General features: G+C 37.4%; 1 protein-coding gene across 1 annotated transcript in view; it reads left to right on the top strand.

The window, feature by feature from the left end:
• Positions 1-26389, top strand: part of CFAP47 (cilia and flagella associated protein 47) — a 471409-nt gene that overhangs the window by 282667 nt on the left and 162353 nt on the right. Inside the window, 2 exon segments of the mRNA XM_070044670.1 lie at positions 113-339; positions 6363-6537. Coding sequence (XP_069900771.1) covers positions 113-339; positions 6363-6537 — 402 coding nt within the window.

The raw sequence follows: 26389 nt of genomic DNA, 5'->3' as shown, positions 1-26389 counted from the left end.
AATAAAGGCCATAACTGCAGTGTTATATTTCAGACCTCCCAAGTCCATCCTGGATAACAACGTTAAGGGTGTAACTGATCATTGCAATCATGAATGTTTTTGCTTCCCCTAGTGCTTAATAAGGAAGATCCAGTTCTGTATTTGAAATGTAAGCTCCGTCAAATCCTGGATGTGGACCTTAAATTGCCACTGACTAATGAAGCCAAGGAGAAGGCCTTGGCTTTTGCAGCACAGCAGCAGATGTCGAAGATAGAGTATGAGAGAAGGTTGATCACGGGCACTCTGGAGAGCAGTAGCATCCGCTTGGCCATCACCCTCCTGGGGCTGACCAAGATCGAGGTGGGAATGGAGGACAGAGGATGTGCTGAAATTAGTCTCTCTTTAAAAATGTACAGAGATCATAACAATGTTTTTACATATAAAAATGATGAAAGCTGCTTTTCCTCAGAAGGACAGCTCAGTAGCTTTTTTCTTTTTTACCTCATTAAATAATAAATCTGAAACAAATTGTTCTGCTAGGTAATTTTAGGCATTACAGTATGGTTGATATTTCACAGTAGTTCTCAATTCTGCCTCTACTTGAGATGCCTTGGAGAACTGATCCCAGTGCTCAGGCCCCACCAGAACAATTCAGTATCAGTCTCTGGAAGGGGGTGAGTGGGGACATATTCTACAAGTTGTCCAGGATATTCTGTTGTTCATCCAGAGAGGATCATTTCTGGGGTCAGATTACCAGGCTGAGAATCCAGACTCTAACACTGTCCAGCTGTGTGACTGTGAGCTGGTAACTTAAAACTCCTCCAGCCTTGATTTTTACATTTGTAATAAGGAGATAATGGTCATTAATGAAAACTAAGTGAGATAATTATATAAAATGCTTAGCATAGTACCTAGTATATAATTAGTGCTCTCTAGATGTATGGCATTGTTGTTGTTGTTACTGTTACTGTAGACTCTACTGTATTACAGCTTGAACTCTATTTTATAATTGAAATAAGGTAAGTCGAGTCACCACAGAGCAACGAAAGCGATTCTTCTAAAATGGAAACCTGCACACTTTGCTCCTTTGCTCCCCTGGCTTTTCTAGCTTGCATCAGAATGAAAACCAACATCTTTACGGTGGTCTTCATGACCCTCCTGTTCAGGCCCATCCCCTTTCCTGACCTCAGCATCTCCACTGGAGCCCATTCACTCCTGTCCCTCCCTGTGTACAGGCCTTCTTGCTGTTCTTCCAGCGCCCGAAGAAGGCCTGCTCCCTGCGGCCTGTGCACGTCTGTCCTTTGTTGCTTTTCTCTGGGCGTGAGAGGCTGCGTCCCTCAATTACTTCAGGTCTGCTGGAATGCTACCGCTAAGCTTCTGCTTTACCAGCTTGCATTTTTAAAAGAATCCCTTACTTCCGGCAGCCACTTTCCAAACCCTAAACTTCTTTCAGTTTTCTTTGTCGATAGCATTTACCATCTGAGAGTAGTATATTTATGTGTTTACTCTTTATCTCCAGCAAGGGAATTTGTGAGAAGATATTTGTTTAGTTAACTCTCATATCACCAGTGCCTAGAAAAGTGTGCACTGTACCAAAGGTAGTCACTAAATCTTTGTTCACTGAAGGAATAAATAGTAATTTTTAGAATCCTGCTCGTTTAATGTTAGTCTTGATTTACATAGGTTACAACAAAACCCTTGGCATTGTAGGGGTGATTTATTTTTTTATTTGTCAGAATGCTAGAATGAATATAGTCTAAGCACCAATTTCTAACAATTTGTGCTGTTATTTTATAGATGACCTGGATTTTTAAGTTCTGATAAGGTCAAAAATATCAAGGCCCAAGGCTCTGATATCCTCCAGACTGACCTGTACACACTGTGCATCTAAGAAGCCAATGGCTCTCTCTTCAGCTCATACCAAAATGCTTACTTCTGCTATAGAGCAGTGCATTTGGGAAGGTTTGTGTTCAACTTTCAGTGCACTATTACAATAAAAATGTTCAATAGGTGGCTTTTTTCAAAATTCATGCCTATTTAGTGCTCTCTCTCTCTTTCTCTCTCTCTTTTCTTTTAAATTGTCTTCATTCGTACCTCTTGTCGAAAATTTTATGTAAATGAAAAAATGCTTGAGGGAGATGGATTTTGTCTGTGGATCCCTTTTCTATTATTTATGCATGTATATAGTTTCTATCTTTCTCTCTCTTCTTTAACTTTCTCCCTGGAACCCAGCACACGTTTTGTTTCTTATTGCATTTATCAAATTATGTTTTGTATATGATTTTTTTTTATTTACCTATTTTCCCCATCAGATTGTGAATTCCTAGAAATCTAAAAACTTTTGTCATGTGTTTTTTTGTCTATCCCTCAGTGTCTTGTGCATGAGAAGTGCTGTCATTGTTTAATTGGATTGAACATGTACCTGACAAACAAATGGTACTTTAAACCTGTAGTCTTCGTTGTATAGGCTGATGTCAGTCCAGGTTGCCTCATAGCCTGATTTTTCACAAAGTCATCTTTCTGTTTACTTATCCTTATTTCCCTCCCACCTTTGCAGGATGGGTATATGTATGTCTCCACTTCTCCAAAATTGTTGGTGGAAATAGTAATAATTATTATTATTTATGATTAAATCTTGACTTCTTTAAAATTTAAATGTTTTAAGCAGTCTGTAAATTTAAAATGAGAAGTTTTTTTCACTTGAAGATTACAGTTTTCTTTGAAGTCTACAAATATCATGAATTTTTTTTTATTTCGGCAAAAACTCTCTAAATGCAAAAAATAACTACAGAAGTGTTGAATATGCCAGTCTAAGAAAATCAGCTACACCAAATCAGAACGTATAGGCACATCTTATTCTGTTGATATACATGTAGTCATAGAGTTTTCTTTTCAAGTGCAATTATCACTGCACTGTTGAAATATAATAATGCTAATACAGCAGAACAGTAAACAGAATTGATTTTAAAAGTTCTCTCCCCTTGTATAGTATTTGACACCTTTTTTTCCCCAAATACTTTTATGTACACTTTTCAAATTATTTCCATGACCCCATGGAGAAGTGGAGAGAAGATAGGATTACACTTGTAATACAAAACAAGTGGAATGACTGAGGCATAAAAAGACCTAAGTTGCCCTCACTGACAGGGCAGAGATTACAGCCTAGATCAGGGTAGAGACATTATTGTATTTTAAAGCTGGAAAATAAATAATGCTGAACACTCAGAGACACATAGTACAACCTCTTACTTTTACAGACCTATTAACCAAGACCCCAAAATAGTAAGATAGTAGCCCAAGGTGACACCACTGATTTGTGACAGATTAAAAATGGGCCTAGGTTTTTACCTCCCAGAGTCCATTACTCTTTTCCTTGCCCTGCATAGCCTCCAGATCATATGTTCATTTCCTAGTTTACTGCCATGAAATTGTATAATGGAATAAATGAAAGTCTAGAATTCTCTGTTATAGCATAAAATAACCATATAACAAATAAAATCTAAAATTATCCTTGAAATAAATCTGTTTAGAGCAAAATCTAATTGAATAAATGTAATTACTTTTCCACCAAAGAAAAGTGACATGTCTAATTTTTTTATTATACAGCCATGTGCAATTTGAATTGTTGAAATATTTGTAAGGTAATAGCATTATGATGTATCTACTTTATATACTCTGAGAGACAGGATCTTTTGTCAGGAGCATGAATATCTGGCACTTTACACTTAGCGCTCATGTATTGAATTCATATTCTCCTGGCCATTAATAAACTAACTCTAGTGATACACTCATTGGTAGTAGGAAGATTCAGAGCTTGCAAGGGAGTTTCCTTATGTTTTCTATTAACTTCCTCAATTTTATGTTTTAAAAGCCATGCTTTGTACTCTGGGATAAATGGTGAGGAAACTCATTGAAATTTTGAAATTTGACATTTTTAAAAAGGAAATCTAAAAGATACCCTTGGTGAGGATTCAGTAGAGTAGAGAAAAGGTTTTTGTATTTGTATAATTTAAGTGCACTTCAAATCGTGAAATAAGTACCTGTCGATACTGTCAAAGATAAACAAAGCCAGACACTAGTTAAAACAAGCATAGACTTTATTCAGTAACTGTTGCATCAGGGAGGAGGATCCAGTATGAGCTGAACTCAGGAGAGAGAATAAGCTGGGGCCTGAGAAGTGTCAGCGAAGTGAAGTTTACAAGAAGCAGGAGGGAGTTGGTCACAGCAATCTGGACTTGTTAATTGATGCTTATAAAGAGAAACAAACTTCTGGAATCTTTGTGACAGGAGGGAGGTAGTGATGCAAGTTAGAACTAAGTACCTACCTGGCTGGGAGCATTATCTCCTTGAATTTTTGCATTTCAAAGGGAGGGCTCTGAGGTCCTTGAGAAGAAGACAGTTGTGGGTGGTAGATTTACATCTCAAAAGGAGAGAGAAGGGAGTTATAATTGCAAGCTTTCTAAAGTAACTGCTCTAGGAGGGGTTCAGGAGCCTATCTGCCTATCACCAGATTTTGACTGGAACAAACAGTAAATTATCCTTGCAGCATTGAACTTTCCCAGATAGGGACCTTAAGGGGGACTGGAGTAGTCCTAGGGATATGGCCTTGAGCTGTTAGAAACGTTGTTAGTGCTTGTTCAAGTCTCTTAGTGTGTGTGTGTGTGTGAGGGAAAGGGGTGGACAAAATCATTTGTGCTGAGAATCTGCATTTTTTATAGGCTAAAGTTGAGGCCTGGTTGAGAAGATGGCTTGGAGGAGCCTGACTAGAGTTTGATCAAGAAGAGAGTGTGTATCCGTACATATATATATTTTTTTTAATAAATTTATTTATTTATTTATTTTTGACTGCCTTGGGTCTTCGTTGCACTGCGTGGGCTTCTCATTGCGATGGCTTCCCTTGTTGCGGAGCACAGGCTCTAGGCGCGCGGGCTTCAGTACTTGTAGCTCGTGGGCTCTAGAGCGCAGGCTCAGTAGTTGTAGCCCACGGGCTTAGTTGCTCCGCAGCATGTGGGATCTTCCCCGACCAGGGCTCGAACCCGTGTCCCCTGCATTGGCAGGCGGATTTTTAACCACTGCGCCGCCAGGGAAGCCCCGTACATATTATTTTGAATGACTTGCAGATATAGAAGGCAGATGATCCACTTTGGGATAAAGAACTAGTTGCTTATATGAATAGATAATTTTTTCATGATAACTAGAAAAATAAACCAAGCCAAAACAGTGGTAAATGAATTAATTTACCTTTCTGCATTTACATGATTTTAATTGCCAAAATAAAGTAGGTGGAAAATGTGGCTTTGTGAGGAAAAAAAAAAACTTGTGGATTTTATAGATAATGAACTAGTGAATGGGATAATTGCCAAAGGAACTAAAACTTATTTTTGCTGAGTAATGATATCATGGTTACAATCATGTTGATGACAAGGACAACAATGGTGATGATAATGACAGCCAACATTTATTGAATTCTTAAAATATGCTCCAAGGACCTGGCATTTGTTTATACTTTAAATATACCAGGGATAGGCAATGTGTACTATTATTGCCCGTGTTTCCCAAATGAAGACTTTGTGGCTTTGGTTAATAACCTGGCCAGGCTTGTTTAAAATTGGGGTATAAATTCAGGCAGTCTGGCTTCAAGAAGACTTGGTCTAACCCTTAGGCTCTACTACGTGTTTAGCAGTAGAAGGTCCAGATAAAACTAAACGATTGCCTACTTCTATGCTCTGCATTGCTTAGTTCATACTTAGGGAGCTGGGTTTATCTTCAGGGTCCCATTTTAGGAATGACAGTGTTGAACTAGATTGTGTCTAGAGAAGCATATGCATGAGGGTAAGTTGTAAACCACATCATATAAGTAAAGATTGAATGGACTAAAAATATCAGACCTATTTGAAAGGGATGTTTGGAGGTTTGTGGAGGGATAGGACCTAGTTTTATAGATGCATATTTTTTTCCCCAAAATTGTCATTAGCAAAAGAGAGGGGACTAACTGTACTGCTGATAAGAACTAGAGCTGATGGGAAGATGTTAAGGAACACCAGGTTCAACTCACAGAGGGAAGTGCTTTCTCAGTACTGTTCACTAGTGGAATGACTTCTTCCTGAGACAATGAATTCCTCATCACTGAAAGGATTAGAGCAGGTGACATTGAGCATCTCTGAATAAAGGATGACTCTTTTGAGTCTATGAAACATGTTAGTGTTGTCCTCTACCAAGTAAACAATAGTATGTCTAAAGAAATGAACAAATTCAATCCCTTGAGGGATTTTTTTCACCAAAATATGGAGTCTAAGTACATAATGCTGTCTTTTTTGTTTGTTTATTTTGGAGGCAACGGGTAAGAGGATTACATTCCAATTTTAGTTTCTATTTATTTGCAGATTTGTATGCTCTTTAATATCTCAAAGTTGAAGAAGCCAAAGTCCATTTTATACAAAACAGAGCTGAGCCTTCCAGAACATTTTGATATCCCCAAGACAATCTGCATTCCTTGGATTCCGGAAACTCAAGCTAAATTGATTCAATATCAAGGAACTAAATCTGCAGAAAAAACAGGTAACCAATAATGTGTACACTGCAATGTCTAGCACTGTCTCAGGTACCTGCAATACTAAAATACAAAGAAGAGATTATGTTAACTAATAGGATGTTCGTAATATAATTGAAGAGATAGTCCAGCTACATAAATACCAATTGTTGAATGGTACTTTACATTATAAATAACCAATGTACTACATCATAGTAATTTAAATTACGTACTGAATTTGGGTGCCAAATACTGGTACTGAAATTTACTGAAATTTGCCAACCTGTCTTTGGTAAAGAGTGGTTATCTGATTAAGACAATAAGTGCTCTTTGAAGAAGGTGAGCTCTTGCTTTCACAGGGAACTTGGTTACAAAGTTGCGCTGGAGTTGAGACTTAGGCTGGCCCTAAAGGATAGGAGGGATATTGATGGCAAGAACATATCAGAGGACAAAAAAGCCATTTATGAGCAATTTATCTTTCATCTGGACAAGGGCCTTTTTTAGTTGAGTACCTACTTTTGGTCTCCTTTATTCTGTGTATTTGTGTTACTTACTGCTATACAGCAACGTGATTGTGTGTATGTGTATTTTTTTTAATATTCTTTTATATTCTTTTCCATTATGGTTTTTCATAGGATATTGAATATAGTTCTCTGTGCTATACAGTAGGACCATGTTGTTTATCCATTCTATATATAAAAGCTTACGTCTGCTGACCCCAACCTCCCATTCCATTTCTCCTCCATCCGCCTCCCTGTTGGCAACCACCAGTCTGTTCTCTATGTCTGTGATTCTGTTTCTGTTTCATAGATAGGTTCATTTGTGTCATATTTTAGATTCCGCAAATAAGTGATATCGTATGGTATTTGTCTTTCTGACTTACTTCACTTCGTATGATAATCTCTAATTGCATCCATGTTGCTGCAAATGGCATTATTTCATTCTTTTTTATGGCTGAGCAGTATTCCATTGTATATATGTTGCACATCTTTATCCATTCATCTGTCAATGGACATTTAGGTTGTTTCCATGTCTTGGCTATTGTGAATAATGCTGCTATGAACATTGGGTGCATGTATCTTTTTGAATTATACTTTTGTCTGGATATATGCCCAGGAGTGGGATCACTGGATCATATGGTAATTCTATTTTTAGTTTTCTGAGGAACCTCCATAATGTTTTCCACAGTGGCTGCACCAACTTACATTCCCACCAACAGTGTAAGAATGTTCCCTTTGGTCCACATCCTCTCCAGCATTTGTTATTTGTAGACTTTTTAATGATGAGCATTCTGACTGGTATGAGGTGGTACCTCATTGTAGTTTTGTTTTGCATTTCTCTAATAATTAGCGATGTTGAGCACCTTTTCATGTGCCTGTGGGCCATCTGTATGTCTTCTTTGGAGAAATGTCTATTCAGGTCTTCTGCCCATTTTTGGGTAGGGTTGTTTGTTTTTTTGTTGTTGAGTTGTGTGTGCTATTTGTCTATTTTGGATATTAAGCCCTTGTCAGTCACATCATTTGCAGATATTTTCTCCCATTCTGTAGATTGTCTTTTCATTTTGCTTATGGTTTCCTTTGATGTGCAAAAGCTTGTAAGTTTGATTAGGTCCCATTTGTTTATTTTTGTTTTTATTTCTATTGCCTTGGGAGACTGACCTAAGAAAACATTGGTATGATTTATGTCACAGAATGTTTTGCCTATGTTCTCTTCTAGGAGTTTTATGGTGTCATGTCTTATATTTAGGTCTTTAAACAATTTTGAGTATTTTCATGTATGGTGAGAAGGTGTGTTCTAACTTCATTGATTTACATGTGGCTCTCCAACTTTCCCAACAGCACTTGCTGAAAAGACTGTCTTTTCTCCATTGTATATTTTTGCCTACTTTGTCGAAGATTAATTGACTGTAGGTGTATGGGTTTAATTCTGGGTTCTCTATTCTGTTCCATTGGTCTGTATGTCTGTTTTTGTGCCAATACCATGCTGTTTTGATTACTGTAGCTTTGTAGTATTGTCTGAAGTCCAGGAGGGTTATGCCTCCTGCTTTGTTCTTTTTCTTCATGATTGCTTTGGTGATCCTGGGTCACTTATGGTTCCATATGAGTTTTAGGATTATTTGTTCTAGTTCTGTGAAAAATGTCATGGGTAATTTGATAGGGATCGCATAAAATCTGTAGATTGCTTTGGACAGTATGTCCATTTTTACAATATTAATTCTTCCAATCCAAGAGCATGGGATACCTTTCCATTTTTTTGAGTTGTCTTCAATTTCCTTTATTAATGTTTTACAGTTCTCAGCATATAAGTCTTTCACCTCCTTGGTCAGGTTTATTCCTAAGTATTTTATTTTGGGGGGTGCAATTTTAAAAGGTATTGTTTTTTTTACATTCCCTTTCTGATATTTCATTGTTGGTTTACACCAACAATGCAACCAATTTCTGTATGTTAATCTTGTATCCTGCTGCCTTGCTGAATTTGTTTATCAGTTCTAGTAGTTTTTTTGTGTGGGATCTTCAGGGTTTTCTATATATAGTATCATATCATCTGTATATAATGACAGTTTTACCTTTTCCCTTCAAATTTGGATACCTTTCATTTTTTTTCTTTTCTGATTGCTGTGGCTTCCAATACTGTGTGAATAGAAGAGGTGAGAGTGGGCATCCTTTCTTGTTCCAGATTTTAGCAAGAAGGCTTTCAGCTTTTCACCATTGTGTATTATATTGGCTGTGGGTTTGTTATAAATAGCTTTTATTATATTGAGATATGTTCCCTCTATACTTTGGTAAGAGTTTTTATCATGAATGGATGTTGAATTTTGTCAAATGCTTTTTCCACACCTGTTGAGAGGATCATGTGGTTTTTGTCTTTTTCTTTCGTTAATGTGATGTATTACATTGATTGATTTGCATAATGTTGAACCATCCTTGTGAATTTGGGATGAATCCCATTTGGTCATGGTGTATGATCTTTTTTATGTCTTGTTGGATTTGGTTTGCTAACATTTTGTTGAGAATTTTCACATCTATATTCACCAAAGGTATTGGCCTGTAATTTTCTTTTTTGGTGGTGTCTTTGACTGGTTTTGGTATCAGGGTGATGGTGGTTTCATAGAATGTCTTTGGGACTGTTTCCTCCTCTTCAGTTTTTCGGAAGAGTTTGAGAAGGATTGGTATAAGTTATTTGTGTGTTTGATGTAATTTGCCTGTGAAGCCATCTGGTCCTAGACTTTTGTTTGTAGGGAGTTTTTAAATTATAGATTCTATTTCACTTTTAGTGATCAGTCTGTTCAAATGATCTATTTGTTCTTGATTCAACTTTGGTAGGCTAAAGTATTCAAAAGTAATTTACATTTTTCGTTCACTTTTTTCCTAGTTGGTGGATAATAGTAGGAATATAATTTTTTACTAGGGCTTTTTATTTGTTATCTTCCTATGGCTTTGTGTTAACTATAAAGTTTTTCTAAATCTGAAAAGGTGATTGCAAATAATAAGGTACAGGGTAATCTGTTCACTTTGCCTTCCTAGGAGATCTGAGAACCCAGATTCAAATGCCAAATGGCCAAGAAGGCAACAAGGATTTGTGAATTGGGTCTGGTCTATGGCAATAGGGATGATGGGGCCTATGACAAACTGAAGAGTAAATGCCCTGTCTAGACATTCAAATTCCAAAAATAAAAATAAAAATAAAATCCTGAGCTAGACAAACAAGTGTGAGGTCATGTTTGACTGACCAGCTGTCAGTTTGAGACCTTTCAGGTTAAGTTGTTGTCTTTTTTTTTAATCTTTATTACCTCCAGCTTTTCTGTGTGCTATTAAATTTTTAAATGAAGAATTTATTTTCATAACATTTTAATCCCTTTTGAGATAACTGGATAAAGCTGTGTGCACTATAAACCTGGCTAGGATTGTCCGTTCAGGCCATTCATTTATTCAGCTGTTCATTCAACAACACTGTTCTGCATTGATTCGTTTGGGCAAAATGATGAAAATTGCTGTATTCATCCCTTTGAAGGACTAATAGATAAGTAGCTCTTGTAATACAATGGGATAAGTATTGATAGAGAGGCACCTATATAGAGTATGTTTACAAATAAAACTAACATTAATACAGTTTATTATAGAGGGTAATTCAAATTTAAAAGAATTTTCATTTTGAGAAAACAAATAACTAAGGATACATAGCGTAGGCTTGCCATGAAACTCACAGTATAGTCTTACAAATGAAGACTGTGGCATATTAAGATGCTGTTTAATTATAAATAAGTATGAAGTGATTTATATTTGAAAGTCTTTCACTCAGATATTTTTCTAAGACTAATATGTGTCTTTCATATCAACTGTTAACTATCCATTTTGGTAAGAAAATTTTTGTGAAAATTAAGAAAAAATAGAACTGCAAACAATTTTAAAGGAGTATCATAGAACTTTTACAACGTAATTAGCCAATCATGGTTCATGTCTAACTTAATTGTGCAGTTGAGTTTATAGAGGAACTTTTGAGCCCAAGTTTCTGTTTTCATTTCCTTCAGCATACATTTAAATAAAGTAAGTTTACATAAACAGAATATTCTAACTCAGGATAGTAGCAGGTCATATAAAATACATACCCTTAGCAGTGTACATTCTATTGTGAAGCAGTGGACTTGATTAATGAAAAGGAAAAGAATGTAAGCATTTTTACTTTAATAAATAACCTATTAGAATTTGAAGCAAAGAATATTAGATTTAAGGGTTCAAAAAACTTATTTTTATGGTATAAACTAATTTGAAGAGAACAAACCAGCAAATTCCTAGCAATAAGTATAGTAATGTAAAAGCAATTTTTTTTTTTATGGGTGGCTTAGAGAAAGAAAGAAATGACAAGTGTTTATGTGGAGGAGTAGAGGTAGCCCAGTCTTCCTGCTAATTTCAGGAAAGGGGTGGAAGTAGAGTCATATAATCTCTTGAAGTTCTAAACTCATTAAAAACAACTAGTTTTGATGTATTAAAAAATGGCTGTCTTCGGCCCCCTCATATTAATGTTGCCTATCAGTCTATACCTTTTTGAAATTCATAAATAAAATTCCACAATTCTGCTTACATAGCTATTACCAAAATTATTAAAAATAATCTACTTAAATCTGTATTTATTTCAGCCCCATCATTTAGAAAAATATTTTTTTCCACTCTACCATTTAATTATAATGCTTTCATCAGAAGGAAATGAAGCTGTAAAGAAAGTGCATGTGCACATAGTAGGTGCATCCATCTCTGTAGATGTGACAGATATACATATATGACAACAGTTTCCCATAGAAAGGAGACATCGCTTGTCCCGCTTCATGGATCTCAGAGATCCTATGAGTCCTTTATGATAGTGGACTGGGGTGGGTCTAACGTTTGTTGAACACCGACAATACAGAAAGCACTGCAAGGGTTGGTTTGTGTACATTTTCTTTTTTTCTCCAATTTATTTATTTATTTAAATTTATTTATTTATTTATTTATTTATTTATTTATTTATATTTGGCTGCATTGGGTCTTCGTTGCTGTGCATGGGCTTTCTCTAGTTGTGGCGAGCGGTGGGGGCTACTCTTTGTTTGCGGTATGTGGGCTTCTTACTGCAGTGGCTTCTCTTGTTGCGGAGCATGGACTCTGGGTGTGCAGGCTTCAGTAGTTGTGGCACGTGGGCTCAGTACTTGTGGCTCGCAGGCTCTAGAGCATAGGCTCAGTAGTTGTGGCGCATGGGCTTAGTTGCTCTGCAGCACATGGGATCTTCCTGGACCAGGGCTCGAACCCGTGTCCCCTGCAGTGGCAGGCGGATTCCTAACCACTGCGCCACCAGGGAAGTCCTGTGTACATTTATTCATTTAATTCTCCTGATAGATATTTCTGTCTCAGACCCTATTTAGGCATTAACTTCTATTTGCTAATTTGTGTACTCTTGCATTTCTCACAGCAATCTTTCCAAAGTGTTATTAGTCTTTTCAAACATCCTCTTCACTCCAGTCTTTTCCCCATCTCCAGCCTCCACTGGACAATGATTGCATCTATTCTTTCATGGAGGAATAGGGGTTTCATGAACATATACTCTTCCTTAACCCCTAACCCCCTTATTGCTTTCACCCCATTCTCTGAATAATAGGAATCTACTCTATCAGCCTTCCAACGTGTATCTTTTATCTTATCTCAGAACCTGTTTTTGGGCTCTTCTCCATCATTTATCATAGCTTTGTCTTCTTTGAGAATAGTTCCTTCATTTTTGGCTCCCAAGTGTTGTCAAACATCAAAAACTAAAGAAACTCCTACCTTTCCCTTGGCAAACATATTTCTCAGTAGAGGGATCTGCATTTGCAGTTTCTATTCATGCATGACTTTCTCAACTTCTCACATCTGGCTTGTGCTACCACTGTAGCAAAACAGCTAGTTGCTTTCAGTGGACCATTCTCCGTCTACATCTTACTGGACCTCTATAGCATTTAACCTGGATGATTAAGCATCTACTCTTAGAATTCTAGGCATTTGATATCAAGGCTTTATCCTTGTTTCCTGCATTTCTTCTCCATCCCCTTAACAAGATTTCTTCTTAGTCTCTTTGTGAGTTCTTCCATTTATCCCATCAATATGGGAGTCTTCAAGGTTCTTCTTGCCCTAATGGGGCTATTATTACTTTTTACCCATCCCCTAAGGGATTTTGTACACTCCCATAGTTACAACTACCATTTACATCACCAGTATTTATTTCTATTCCTAACCTTTTCCTTCTGTTTCCAACTTATATATTCAGAGGCAGACTAGTCATGCCTACCTAGATATATATGCAAATAGATATACAAGTAGATAGATAGATAGATAGACAGATAGAAAGATATAGAGATATATCCCTCTAACTCAAAATGAATGCATTATTATTCTCCATTTATTTGTTTCTCACTACATAATCTTTATAATTTCACATGGTGGGACTTGACCTGTCTCTTACATTAGAAATCTGGGCACGCTACTTGAAGCTTTTTTCTTCTGAGCCCATACCTGAAATTCATCTTGTAGTCCTAAATTTTCTGTAGTTTATTTCCTTTTCTTTTTCTCTACTCCCACTGTTATGATTCAGGTGTTCATCATCACTTCACAAAATGAGAAAATAATCACATCTCTCTCTTCTCTCTTTGGTGCAAATTTAAGGAGATAACATGTCAAGAATTTAAATGCCTTATGGTATACCTAATAAATGTTGGCTATTAATAATATTCTAATCCCATCACCCTTTTTACACTTCACCCCTAGGCACAAGAATGATTAAATCTGACTGTGAAATATTACTGAAACATTTAGTGATTTTAGGTACAGACTTACTCTGATTCTAAAGGAACATAAACTTTATGAGTCTTCACTTTTTCAACCCCCCTTTCTAGACCCTATACCTACTTTTATATTTGTAATTTTACATTCTTTCTCTTGAAGAAGGCCCCCTAATTTGTGAAAGCCTCAGGCTGCAGAAAATCTGGACTTTTCCCTGGTTGTAGATATTGACTTAAAATCTCATCTACTTGTGGTTCTGGGGGTGTTGAAATTTATGAACAGGAAGCGTTCCATGGACCTTAAATAGATATAGGTAAGGAAGAAAACTCCAGTGGATCCAGGAGCACTTATCTGAGTCAGCTTCCCAATGTCAAAGGTCCTGTGTGTTCTGTGCCACCCATGAAAACTCTGTTCAAGGGCACTCAGACAAAATGCTCTGGGCTGATTTTGCTGATCACCTTAAACAGAGCTCAAACCCTCATTACTAAAGATTATCACTTCAGTTTCTAGCACTTTGTGCTATTGACCCAGTTTCTTCTTCTCTCCCAAGGGATACATGGCAGACATATTGGAAATGCATATTGTAGGAACAGTGTTTTCCTTCTTTCCTTCCCCCCATCTAATTCCAGTTTTCCTAATTTTCTAATATTTACTAATAATTAGCGGTCAAATAGGTGACAAATATCCACTAAATCCTTCCATGACAATGATCATGTAAAGTGATCATAAACATGTAGTAAACATTTGCTAGTAATAACTAACACTATAGGTAGTTCTACCCATTTTACAAAGATTAAATGCATTATTGTAATGCCTAAATTATCCTTCAGTATGAAAAAGACTGTAAAATTGTTGCAACAGAATGAACCTAAATTCCTGCTTAAAATTTATTAAGTATTCTTTGAAAAATAAACCCTACATCTGCATTATATCAAATAACGGCAAATGTATTTCAAATAGAATAAAAAATAAATTTCATTTAACAGAGTATCATTTAAAATGTTAGTTTTAGTGATTAAACTTAATTGAAACAATCTACTATATTGTCAGCATTGCCAGTGGTCACCTAATTTCAAAAGTGTGCTTTAATTAATTTTCATCAACATATCTTGAGTTAAACTTGTATTATTATTATATTACATTTGGTTTTGGCAAAAACTGTTTTCAAATTTGCAAAGGCTTTTTGAAATAAAATTACTTTAATTCACTTAGAAATATAATTCAAATCCTCTGCATTTTCCAAAGAGGATCACCACAATAGTAAGCCATCAAGTTCGATTACAGTGTATAAAAGAATGGGAGTAAATTTTGGAAAGAAATTTGTAATCCATATACTACATCGAAATCTCTCAAGAAAGGCAAGGGACACACAGCTCTGTTATTGGTCTTTAAATTTATATTTAATTATGAATATAATAGGTTCTGTTATAGTCTAGCTTCTGAGAATACTTGCAAGTATAGTCATATAAGTTAATACCTGTCACTTGAATTTACATCAAGTGAAAACTAAGAGGATATTCACCTATATTCATTCTCAAAACTTTATTCTCCTATTTATTTAGGTATTCCATTTCTAGCAGCTTTATTGAGATACCATTCACATAACTGTGCAATTTACCAACTTAAAGTATATAATTCAGTGGTTTTTAGTATATTCATAGATACATGTTACCATTGCCACATTGAATTTTAGAACATTTATATGACCTCAAAAAGAAACATGGTAACCTTTAGCTATCAACCTCTTATCATTCATCCCTCCCGCTAGCCCTAAGCAATCGTTAATTTACTTTATCTATATATAGATTTGGTATTCTGGAGATTTCATATAAACGGCATCATATAATATGAGGTATTTCTGTGACTGGCTTCTTTCACTTAGCATAATGTTTCTATAGTTCATCCATGTTTTATCATGTATCAGAACTTCATTCCTTTTAATGGCCAAACAACATTTCATTGTATGACTATACCATATTTTGTTTATCCATTCGTCATTTGATGGGCATTTGGGTTGTTTCTACCTTTTAGCTACCATGAATAATGTTGCCATAAACATTAGTGTACACGTTTTTGTGTGCAAATGTTTTCATTTCTCTTGGGTGTAATACATATACATACACACACACACATACACACACACACATGCACACATCCATAGCTGGGAGTGGAATTGTTGAATCATATGGTAACTCTATGTTTAAACATCTGAGGAACTGCCAGACTGTTTTCCAAAGTGGCAGTTCCATTTTTACATTACACCAGCAGTGTGTGAGGGTTCAAATATCTCCACATCAACAGTAACACTTGCTATCGTCTGACTTTTTTATTGTTGCAGTCCTTGTGGGTGGAAATGATATCTCATGTGATTTTGATTTGCATTTCCTTGGTGTCTAATGATGTTGACCATCTTTCCATGTGCTTATTAGCCACTTATATATTTTATTTCTATAAATGTCTAGTGAGATCCTTTGCCTATCTTTGAGTTGCCGTTTTATTATTGCGTTGTAAATGTTCAATGTATTCTAGATACAATACCTTATCAGATATATGATTTTCAAATATTTTATCCCATTCTTTTGGTTGTCTTTTCATTCTCTTGATAGTATTCGCTGAAGCACAAAGTTTTTAATTTTGATGAAGTCCAGTTTATCTTGTTTAGTTGTTCCTATTGTTCTTGCTTTTGATGTCATATCTAAGAATCCACTGCCAAATTTGAGGTCATGAAGATTTAGTCCTCTGTTGCTTCTAAGAATTTTACAGCTTTAGTTCCTGATTTAGTTCTTTAATCTACTTTTGTTAATATTTGTATATTGTTTGATGTAATGTCTAACTTCATTCTTTTCATGTGGCTATCCAGTGGGCTTGTCACCATTTGTTGAAAACACTGTTCTTTTGGCATTAAATGATCTTGGCACCCTTGTTGAAAATCAGTTGGCTATAGATACATTGTTTATTCCTGAATTCTGTTTTATCCCATAGATCTGTAGGTCTATCTTTATGCCAGTACCACACTTTTCTTAATACTATTGCTTTGTAGTAAATTTTGAAATCAGAAACTGTGAGTCCTGCTGCATTGTTCTTTTTGAACCATATTGTTTTGGCTGTTGTGGGATCCTCACATTTCCATATGGATTTTAGAATCAGCTTGTCAGTTTCTACAAACAAGCTGCTGGCATTCTGATAGGTATTGCATTGAATTTGTAGATCAATTTGGGAAGGATTGTCATCTTAATATTGTCTTCTGATGCATGACCATGCAATATCTTTCCATTTCTTTAGGTACTCCTTAGTTTTTTTGTAGTTTTAAGAGTGGAAATTTTGTATTCCTTTTGTTAAATATCATCCTAAGTATTTAATTCCTTTTCATAACATTGTAAATGGAATTGTTTTCTTAATTTCATTTTTGGATTATTCATTGCAGATGTATAGAAATACAGTTGATTTTCATATATTGAAATTATATCATGTGACCTTGTTGACCTGATTTTTTATTCTAATATGTTTTACTGGATTCCTGAGGATTTTCTATATACAAGATAATGTCATATGCATATAGAGATGGTCTTACATCTCCCCTTCTAAAATGAATTCTTTTAATTTCCTTGCCTAATTGATCTGGTTAATATGCCCAGTGTGTTAAATGTAGGTGATAAGAGGGGACATCCTTGTCTTCTTTCTGAGCTTAAGAAGAAAGAATCCAGTCTTTAAATTCTCATGATAGCTGTAGGTTTTTCATAGAGGCCCTTTATGAGACAGAGGAACTTTGCAGCTATTCCTAGTTTGTGTCATTTAAGTTATCTAATTTTTGGCATACAATTATTTATAGCATTGTCTTACATTCCATTTTTTTTTTCTGTAAAACAGAATTAATGCCCCCACTTCCATTTCTGATTCTAATAATTTGAATATTTTCTCTTTTTTGGTCCATTTAGCTAAAGGTTTGTCAATTTTGTTTATCTTTACAAAGAACTATCTTACAGTTTCAGTGATTTTTCTCCACTGTTTTATCTTCTCTATTTCATTAATTTCTCCTTTAATCTTTATTATTTTTTTCATTCTACTTTTTTAAAGCTTAGGTTGTTCTTCCTTTTCCAGTATCTTAAGGTGGAGAGTTAGGCTTAGATTTTAGATCATTCTTCTTTTTGTAATAGTCATTTACAGCTGTAAATTTCCCTTAAGCACTGCTTTAGCTGAATCCGATAAGTTTTTGTATGTTCTATCTCCATTTTCATTAATTTTAAAATATTTTCTAATTTCCCCGGTTTCTTCTTGACTCATTGATTAAGAGTGTATTAAGAATAATAATAGAGGGACTTCCCTGGTGGTGCAGCTGTTAAAAATTCGCCTGCCAATACAGGGGACACGGGTTCAAGCCCTGGTCCAGGAAGATCCCACATGCCGCGGAGCAACTAAGCCCGTGTGCCACAACTACTGAGCCTGCACTCTAGAGCCCATGAGCCATAACTACTGAGCCCACGAGCCACAACTACTGAAGCCTGTGTGCCTAGAGCCCGTGCTCCACAACAAGAGAATCCACTGCAATGAGAAGCCCGTGCACTGCAACAAAGAGTAGCCCCCGCTTGCTGCAGCTAGATAAAGCCCGTGCACAGCAACGAAGACCCAACTCAGCCATAAATAAATAAATTTATTAAAAAAGAAAAAGAATAATAATAGATATTTTGAAAGGCAGGTTGAAATATTATGAGCCATGCAATATATAAGTTAGATAAATGTAAAGCTTCTCAGTTCAAAACTAGAGAAGATGCTCCAGAGCTCTGTTTGCTTGTCCTTCCCTGCCTCCTATTGTATCCCCAGAAGTGGTTCATGAAGCAGATTCTCATAAGGCTGGGGTTCTGGTGAATACAGGTTTTAAGCCACTGATTTGCTCCAGCCTCCACATTTATAGATGAGGAAATTAAAACACAGAGAGGTTCAACAGTTTAACTAGAATCAGGTAGTTAGTGACAGAATTGTTACCAAGTCCAAGCTCATGCTGCTGTCCCCTCAACAGGCCAGTAAATCAAGAGACAAGTTGTTGGGGAAAGGAATAGCAACTTTATTCAGAAAGCCAGCACACTGAGAAGATGGTGGACTAGTGTTCCAAAGAACCATCTTGCCTGAGTTAGAATTCAGGCTTCTTTTATATTGAAAGAGGAGGGAGTAACGTCGAACATTTCCTGGTTCTGGTCAGCCTAAGGAGGGGATGCATTAATTTCTTCCTTCCTGCAGTTATTCACAGGTGGGCCTGGTCAGGATGTTTCCTGTGAGCCAAACAAAGGTATTTTAACTTAACACTCATTACATGAGATGCAGGGTTCCCAGAGATGGGCCATTATGTGTAATTTAAGCTTATAGGTATAATACCTTTAGTGATTAACTTGTAATAGAATACCAAGTTTCTTCCCTATTACAAATTCACTCTTTTTGTTGTTGTTTTTTTTTTTTTTTTGCGGTATGTGGGCCTCTCACTGTTGTGGCCTCTCCCGTTGCGGAGCACAGGCTCCGGATGCGCAGGCTCAGTGGCCATGGCTCACGGGCCCAGCCGCCCCGCGGCATGTGGGATCTTCCTGGACCAGGGCACGAACCTGTGTCCCCTGCATCGGCAGGCAGACTCTCAACCACTGCACCACCAGGGAAGCCCACAAATTCACTCTTGAACATAAGTCTTCACCTTCTTTGAACAAAGATGCTAAATGATGTGATACTTTATTCAACAAGTATTTATTGAGAGCCTGCTGTGTGTAAGCAGTGTTCAGGCACCAGAGATATAGCAGTGAACACAATAGAGAGGGTTCTTGTCTTCTAGAAATTTGATACAAAAAGTTGTCCCTAGTGTTTGCCATCCTTGGGACATATGTTTTGAATGGCACTTTCAGTATTGGTTCCTGCTCTTCTGTGACTCATTCTTTCATTCCATCTTTTTGACTGAGGGTATTACTTTTTTGGATAATTAGCCAGTTAGATATACTGAAAGTGGTTGTAGCATAGAGAAATATGATGAGCCACGTGAGAACTTAACCCAAATTTTTACTTCAGTAACGTTGTTTTTTTTTTAACATCTTTATTGGAGTATAATTGCTTTACAATGGTAGTAATATTGTTTTAATAAAAAGGGTATTGCCTCTGGTTTTCCATTTTAAATGGTCTACCAATTATTAGTGGCTAGGTTGACCTATTATATGTGTATAATTATCAACTCTGTTCATAACTCTCAGCCGTTTATATTTTAAATCAGTTGTTTTTACCACATAATATCTGATTGAAAATAACTGCATGGTCTTCTTCCCCTATTTGATCAACTTTTCATGTAATGCTTGAAGGTTCTGGTGCAATAGTCACTCTTTATTTTTCAGAAAACAACATGAAGGTGCAATTTTTTGTGAAGTCCATTTTATATTTTCATGCATGGTGATTCAAAAGCGATTTTAATTAAGGTGTATTAAATTTCATGCACAAGACTTTAGTATAGTGACATTTAGCAATCAGAAAAGTAGTTAGGTAAGTTAACTGTATTAACATAGTTTGGAAAATCTTCTGATTTTGCTTGTCACTGCTATATCATTTTATTTTTTGGTGAACAGAGTGTAAAACTTTTTTTCATTTTTTAAAAATAAAAGTCAGTAGAAAAATAGTGGCTGAACCAGAATTTTGTTTTTAAGTTTGTGGGTGATTGTATATTCAGTTGAATGCACAGGATACTAGCTAGTGGCACATTCCATTGTAATATACACATGGGTATCATAAAGCGCAAAGAAGGTATATGAAGTCAGTTTCTTTTAAGCATTGTGTCTATGATAATTTACCATTCCTATGTTTAGTAAGTTTCTGGATTTTACCACTAAACATAGAATCATAGAGACTTTTTATTTGTCTTTTATGCTTCAAACATTTTGATCTTTGTCTTTCGTGTTTTAATAAGTATCATGACAGATACTGTCATGATAGTTCTTGTGGAAGGAAATCATAATGCTGTCTTTCCTCAGAGAGGTGCCTCTTGACCACCTCTGGGATGTGAAGGGCTTCCCCAGGTGCACCTAACCATTAGACTTCATGTTGAAGCGTATTTGGATCTAACATTAGGAAAAGGGGGGTCTGGTGATGCAGTGGAAGAGGGGGTGATGTTAGTTTCAGCAGTTGGTAGGTGAGTAGTTACTTAAAAGGTAAAACCATGAGCACCTTATCTACACATTTCAAAGTCTGACCATTGATACTTATATTTTAGTGATTACTCTGCTTTCTGTCATGCTTTTTATTCTAATCTGAGTCAATGACATGCATTACCTTTGGAGAATATGTTCAAGGGCAGTGACAATCCTCTGTTCCCATTCCCTAATCATGCTTCAGGTTGCAGGGGTCAGTCCCATTGATCACAGTATTGTCCTCAATTCACAAGGGTGTTTAATGTCACTGCTCACCCATTCCTTGGCTGAGACAGAAAATTGGTCATGTGCTTTTGTAATCTGGCCGCAATGGTGGATAAATGATTGAGCTGCTGAGAATGATCACTCCCATCTCTTTCCATTTCAGGGTTACTCTTTTCCATTTCATTTCTTTGCCTCACCTGTGGGGACACTGAGTTTCTCCCTTCTGTATGAACTCCCTTTTACAAACATCATGTTGTTCTTTTCATTTTACTTCTAGCCATCAACCTTGGTGTTTCTCAGAAAAAATGGTTTTAGACTTAGAGTTAATATTGTGATTTTTGAGATGAATGTTATACGATAGTATATAAATCTTTACCAAAATATGTGAGTTATAATTACGCGATTCCAACAAATCTTAAGATAATAGGAAAGAAAGAACTGGAAATGCTTACTGAAAAAGTTAGGAAAGAATTTCTGTGGAGGATTGACAACGTGGATTGACTTGGCATACTACGTGTTATCTCACTTATAAAAATAATTTAATCAATAATCTGTACCTATATTCATATCTAAGCTGTGTTCCATTTCACTTAATTATTTGTCCTAAAAATTTCTCATTTAATTGTAGTATTTGTACCTCTTCCATTCTTCATGTTTCGTTACTTTAAAAAACTTATTTTTGTTAGAAGTTTCATTTTATTTTATTGAAATTAAAAAGAGTTTCATTCATTCATTTGGATTTGTTTTCAAGTGATTCAAATAATGAAGAAATCTAAGTTCTTATCCTCAGGAAGCTTATAGACTAGTGTAAATGACAGCAGTGGGCACATAATAACCATAATATGCAATTCAAAGTGATAAATGCTTCTCTGTTACCCAAAACTGGGTTCACCTCTTGGTGGGTGTTGAGTCAAAAGACACAGCCAAGCCAAAGATCGGGAGAAGGAAGGATTTATTACTTTCAGCAAGTAAGGAAAACACCAGGGATCTTTCCCAAAGAAGTGTCTCCCTGAACATCAACATTGGGGAAGTTTTAAGCTAAGGGTACATGCGTATTCATGAAGGGGCTTGAGCAGAGGAGAATTCAGCATAAAATCTGGGCAAAGATTGACAAAGTCCAAGCTTTAGTTGACTGAAGTCAGAAAAGGTCAACATCTGTCTTAAAGGACACTAGTCCACACTTCGCCAGCCAGAGGGGCCAGCTGGATTTCCGGGCTCTTGCAGTGATCTCCATGCACCCATAGAGGGGGCCAACCTGGCAGGCTTCAGTGATGCTGTCAATAAACACTCCTTTGGCAGCCCACCCATGCCAAAGAGAAATGCCTTTTCAACAGTTTTTATTCTTATTCAATTAAGCTCTTCCTGACTTGAAAAATTCCTCTTCTGCCAATGAAATGTCCTCTTCCTTCCCACGTGGTGTGGTCACTTGCTGTGAAAACTGGTCACGTCAGAAAAGGTAAATCTGGCTGTCCACGGACCCCCCCCCCGCCCCCCTTCCTCCCTCGGGGAGACAACCATGGTGATTTCAGTGTGTTTTGTTTTTAATTTTCACAAAGCTTTTATCTGTGATTCTTTCCTTTCAAATACAGTGTTGTGATCATTTTGAAAAAAAAAGAGAAAAGGTCAACATCATTATTCCATCCTCTACCTGGGAACTCAAAGATACGTATCATATTGTTATGTTGTTATGTATATCCCTTGAGGAGGAACTAGAACTGTGATCACTGAACTATTGTTTCCTGACTGCTTTTCCTTTGTTCCTGCATTCCCTCACTTCCCTTAAGAAAATTAATTACGGAGACCTGTTCAAGGGTAAGCATTGTGGCCAGGCTTACATCACAAAATGGCTTAGGCCAAAAATGGCTTCTCTTATGTCAAGAAAGCCATGCCTGCTTCTTTTTCTCTGGAGACCCTCTACCCCATCTGCTTACATCTCTTCTTAGCTTTCTGGTCACTGGAGTGTTTATTCACCTGGTTACAGAAATGGTTTCAGGGCTTGAGTTGACCACATTTGATTCAGGGAGAGGCAAACCTGGGACTTTATCTGGAATTTTGGGAAAGGAATGGCGCTTTTTTTGCCAGTTTTTGGTAGGATAAGTTGGGAGAGTCTACAAGAATGAGGTCAGCACAGAGGAAAGCACAGTCAAAAGGCTGAGAAAGAAAGATGATATCTCATGAGCTCAGGTGTGTCCCTGGATGCTCTCATTGTTAAAGTGGCCATTCCGTCTGTACATGCCAGTTACTGAGTCAGTAAATTACCTCTGTGGCTCCTGCTAGTTTTGGGTGGGTTTCTGACACTTATAAATGAAAGTGATTTGAGAAATGCAGAATCCAAAGCCTGTGCTCTTTCCACATTGCCAGTAGTTGCCAACCCTGGTTGTACATCAGTGGCTCCTGGGTAGCTTTTAAAAAATACAGATTTCAGGCCCAAATCTACACTTACTGAATCATTCCTAGGTTGGAAAAGGTATAGGAATTTGTATTTTAAAAGTTTCCCTCCAGATCACTGTCATTGTTAATCCGCATGTTAGAATTGGGAAACCACTGCTCCACAGCATAATGCTACCACTTTACAAGTGGAGAAAGTCAGACTCAAAAAGTTTAAGTCCTTCAAGAGGCCATGTAAGATGGTCACATCAGGTCTCCTGAGTAAGCACTTAAGTCTACTAAGTCTTTGTCTATTGCTGTTTCCATTGTGCTATGCTATATAAAATAGTCACATTGCTCTTTCTTCTGAGGTTAGTAATTGTCTTAGTTTGAGTCCCCTAGAAAATGAAGTCTGAGGCAAGAATTAAATACTGATGCTTTACTTGTATGGTGCTATCCGGGAGTAAGAAATTTTCTTTTACTCTTCTAGATTCTTCTGGCTGGTCTGAGCATTAAATTAACATGAGACAGATTAACAGGAGAAAATCAAAGTTTGATAACATGTAGACATGGGAGAAACCCAGGAAAACCGAGTAACCCACCAAAATGGCCGAAGCCCTCCCCTTAAATACCATCCTCGGCTAAAGACAAAAGAGGGTATTGAGGGTGGGGAGAGTCAGTTGCGTGAGGTGACCTGGAAAAACACAGTAAGCAAGGGTGACTATGATGCAGACTTAAGTCATTGCCTTTTCCATTGATAAAAGAGTTTCTAGAGATTTGGTCATCCTTCTCTTCCAGATACAGAGAGGGAGGCACCCTTTCAAACGGAAATTTCCCTTACAATGTAAATGTTTCTTACAAAAGGGCAATTCCTACTTGGTTTTCAGAGCCCTTAGCAGGTCTGCTGTGTCTCAGAAAATAACCAACTTAAAACAATTAATATGCTAAAGAGACATATTTTAAGGTGGTAAAATTCTGCTCCCCTACTGTGCAGACTCAGGGTAGTGCGTGTGAGAAAAAAGAGAAACAAGGAAGGGAAGAACGGGAAGCAAAGCAATGAATGCCACATGGCTAATACCTTAGTGTCCACTACTTGCCTCTAGGATGAGATGCAACACGTCACTCAGCAAGTGTCACTTTTGAAAAGCTATGTGAAAAGAAAGTGCCCCTGAGCAGTCAGTGTGAGAGAGGAAGGAAAGGAATATCTCCTGTCTCCTGCTCTTGTTTGCCAGATTTTACACCATGGGTGTTAAGGGTCCTAGGCTTCAAGGTGGCATTCCCTGGCCCCATGGAATGCCAGGTTCTATGCCCTATCATGGCAAGAGGAGCCCAAAATTCCGAGACTGGGACTGATCTACCTGTGTGTAGAGCAGCAGCCAAGGGGTTGACTTCATTAGTTCTAGAGGAAGTTACAGGTCATCCTCAGGCAGAGGAACACGGAGGTGGGACAAGTGGTTGAAGTTGCTGGAGGTGGTGGAACCAAGAGAATCTCAGGAAGCACATAAAATGTACCCATTATACCAATGTTATCTTACTATTAATATTTTAGAGAATTCTACTAGATAAACTGTCTGCAGCTTTCAAGAAAGACACTGTCCAATTTCCTTCCCTTTCCCCTACCATCTCTGCTGACATGGTTCAATCACAGACCCTGAGCCAAATCTCTTCTCAGACCCAGCACCTAGGGGCTCATCTATGCTGACCCTCCCACCCCCACCCCAGTCTCCAGTGTCATCCACATTGTCTCATGAGTACTAGTTCTGTTACTGAGCTGAACTTGAGTCCGTTCACCTGCACAGTAAAGCCACAGCAGGTTGTGGTGAAGGAAATGCAGCATTTATTGCAGGTGCCAAGCAAGGAGTCCAGGCAACTCATGCTCAAAAGACCCAAACTCCCTGATGGGTTTCAGGGAAGGGATCTTAAAGGCAAGGTGAGGGAGAGAGTCACATGGTACACGATCAGCTTGTGCACAATTCTCTGATTGGTTGATGGTGAGGTAACCAGGGCAGTGTCACAGGGATTAACATCATCAATCCTCAGGCTCCAGCTGGTCTGGGGACTATGTGCTCATAGTCATCATGCAGTTAACTTCTTCCATCTGGTGGAGGTTTTAGTATCTGCAAAACAACTCAGGAATGTGCATCAGACTGTAATCTTTGTCCTTTAGGGAGGAACTAAAGATTTTGTGACCGTTATATGACCGATTTATCATTTAAATTGTTACCGGTTCTCCTGGCCTAACTGCTGGGTTTTTTTGTTGTTACTGTATATCCACATACTTTCAGTCATTAATTCTTGAGCCAGCCTTTTGTGACTCAGGGCAGGCCTGGGAAACTAAAGCTTTTCTACAAACAAGAGGCAGGTGGAGGACATGGTGGGGGGGGGTGTCCTGGGAAGTCCCCATAGGGTCCCTCTCGGTTCCATTCTGACATTAAATCTGGCAGCCCTGGCTCCGCATTCATAGGCTGTCATCCTTGTGATGCGTCTCTCTCTTTCTGGTGTGTTCCACTACCCAGGCATAGGTTTCTATTTTATTTCTTAAAATCCAGGTGTGTTGTTTCCAGAGTCCTTCCCTGGGTACTGGTACACTTTTCCTGCCATCCACCCTTGTTCTGACAGCCCAAAGCCCCTCAGACAAGAATCTTGCCCCTGAACTTGGGATCCTGGGTCTTTCTTGACTGCAGACTGGCCTCTGACATCAGCCTGACCTAGCTCCCCTTTTCTCTGGAGCACTTACGTGATTATAATTTCACTTCCTACTTTTGAAAATCCGAGTCATAACTATTGTTTGACTAAAATGACTTTCTTATCTGGCTACCTTCCTATACCTGTCCTCCCATAGTCAGAGTTTACAGCTTGTTGAGTTGCCT

This window comes from Globicephala melas, chromosome X, assembly GCF_963455315.2.
Source record: "Globicephala melas chromosome X, mGloMel1.2, whole genome shotgun sequence".
Taxonomy (NCBI): domain Eukaryota; kingdom Metazoa; phylum Chordata; class Mammalia; order Artiodactyla; family Delphinidae; genus Globicephala; species Globicephala melas.
The sequence above is the reverse complement of the archived record's forward strand: the minus strand, read 5'-3'. Positions and strand labels throughout refer to the sequence as shown.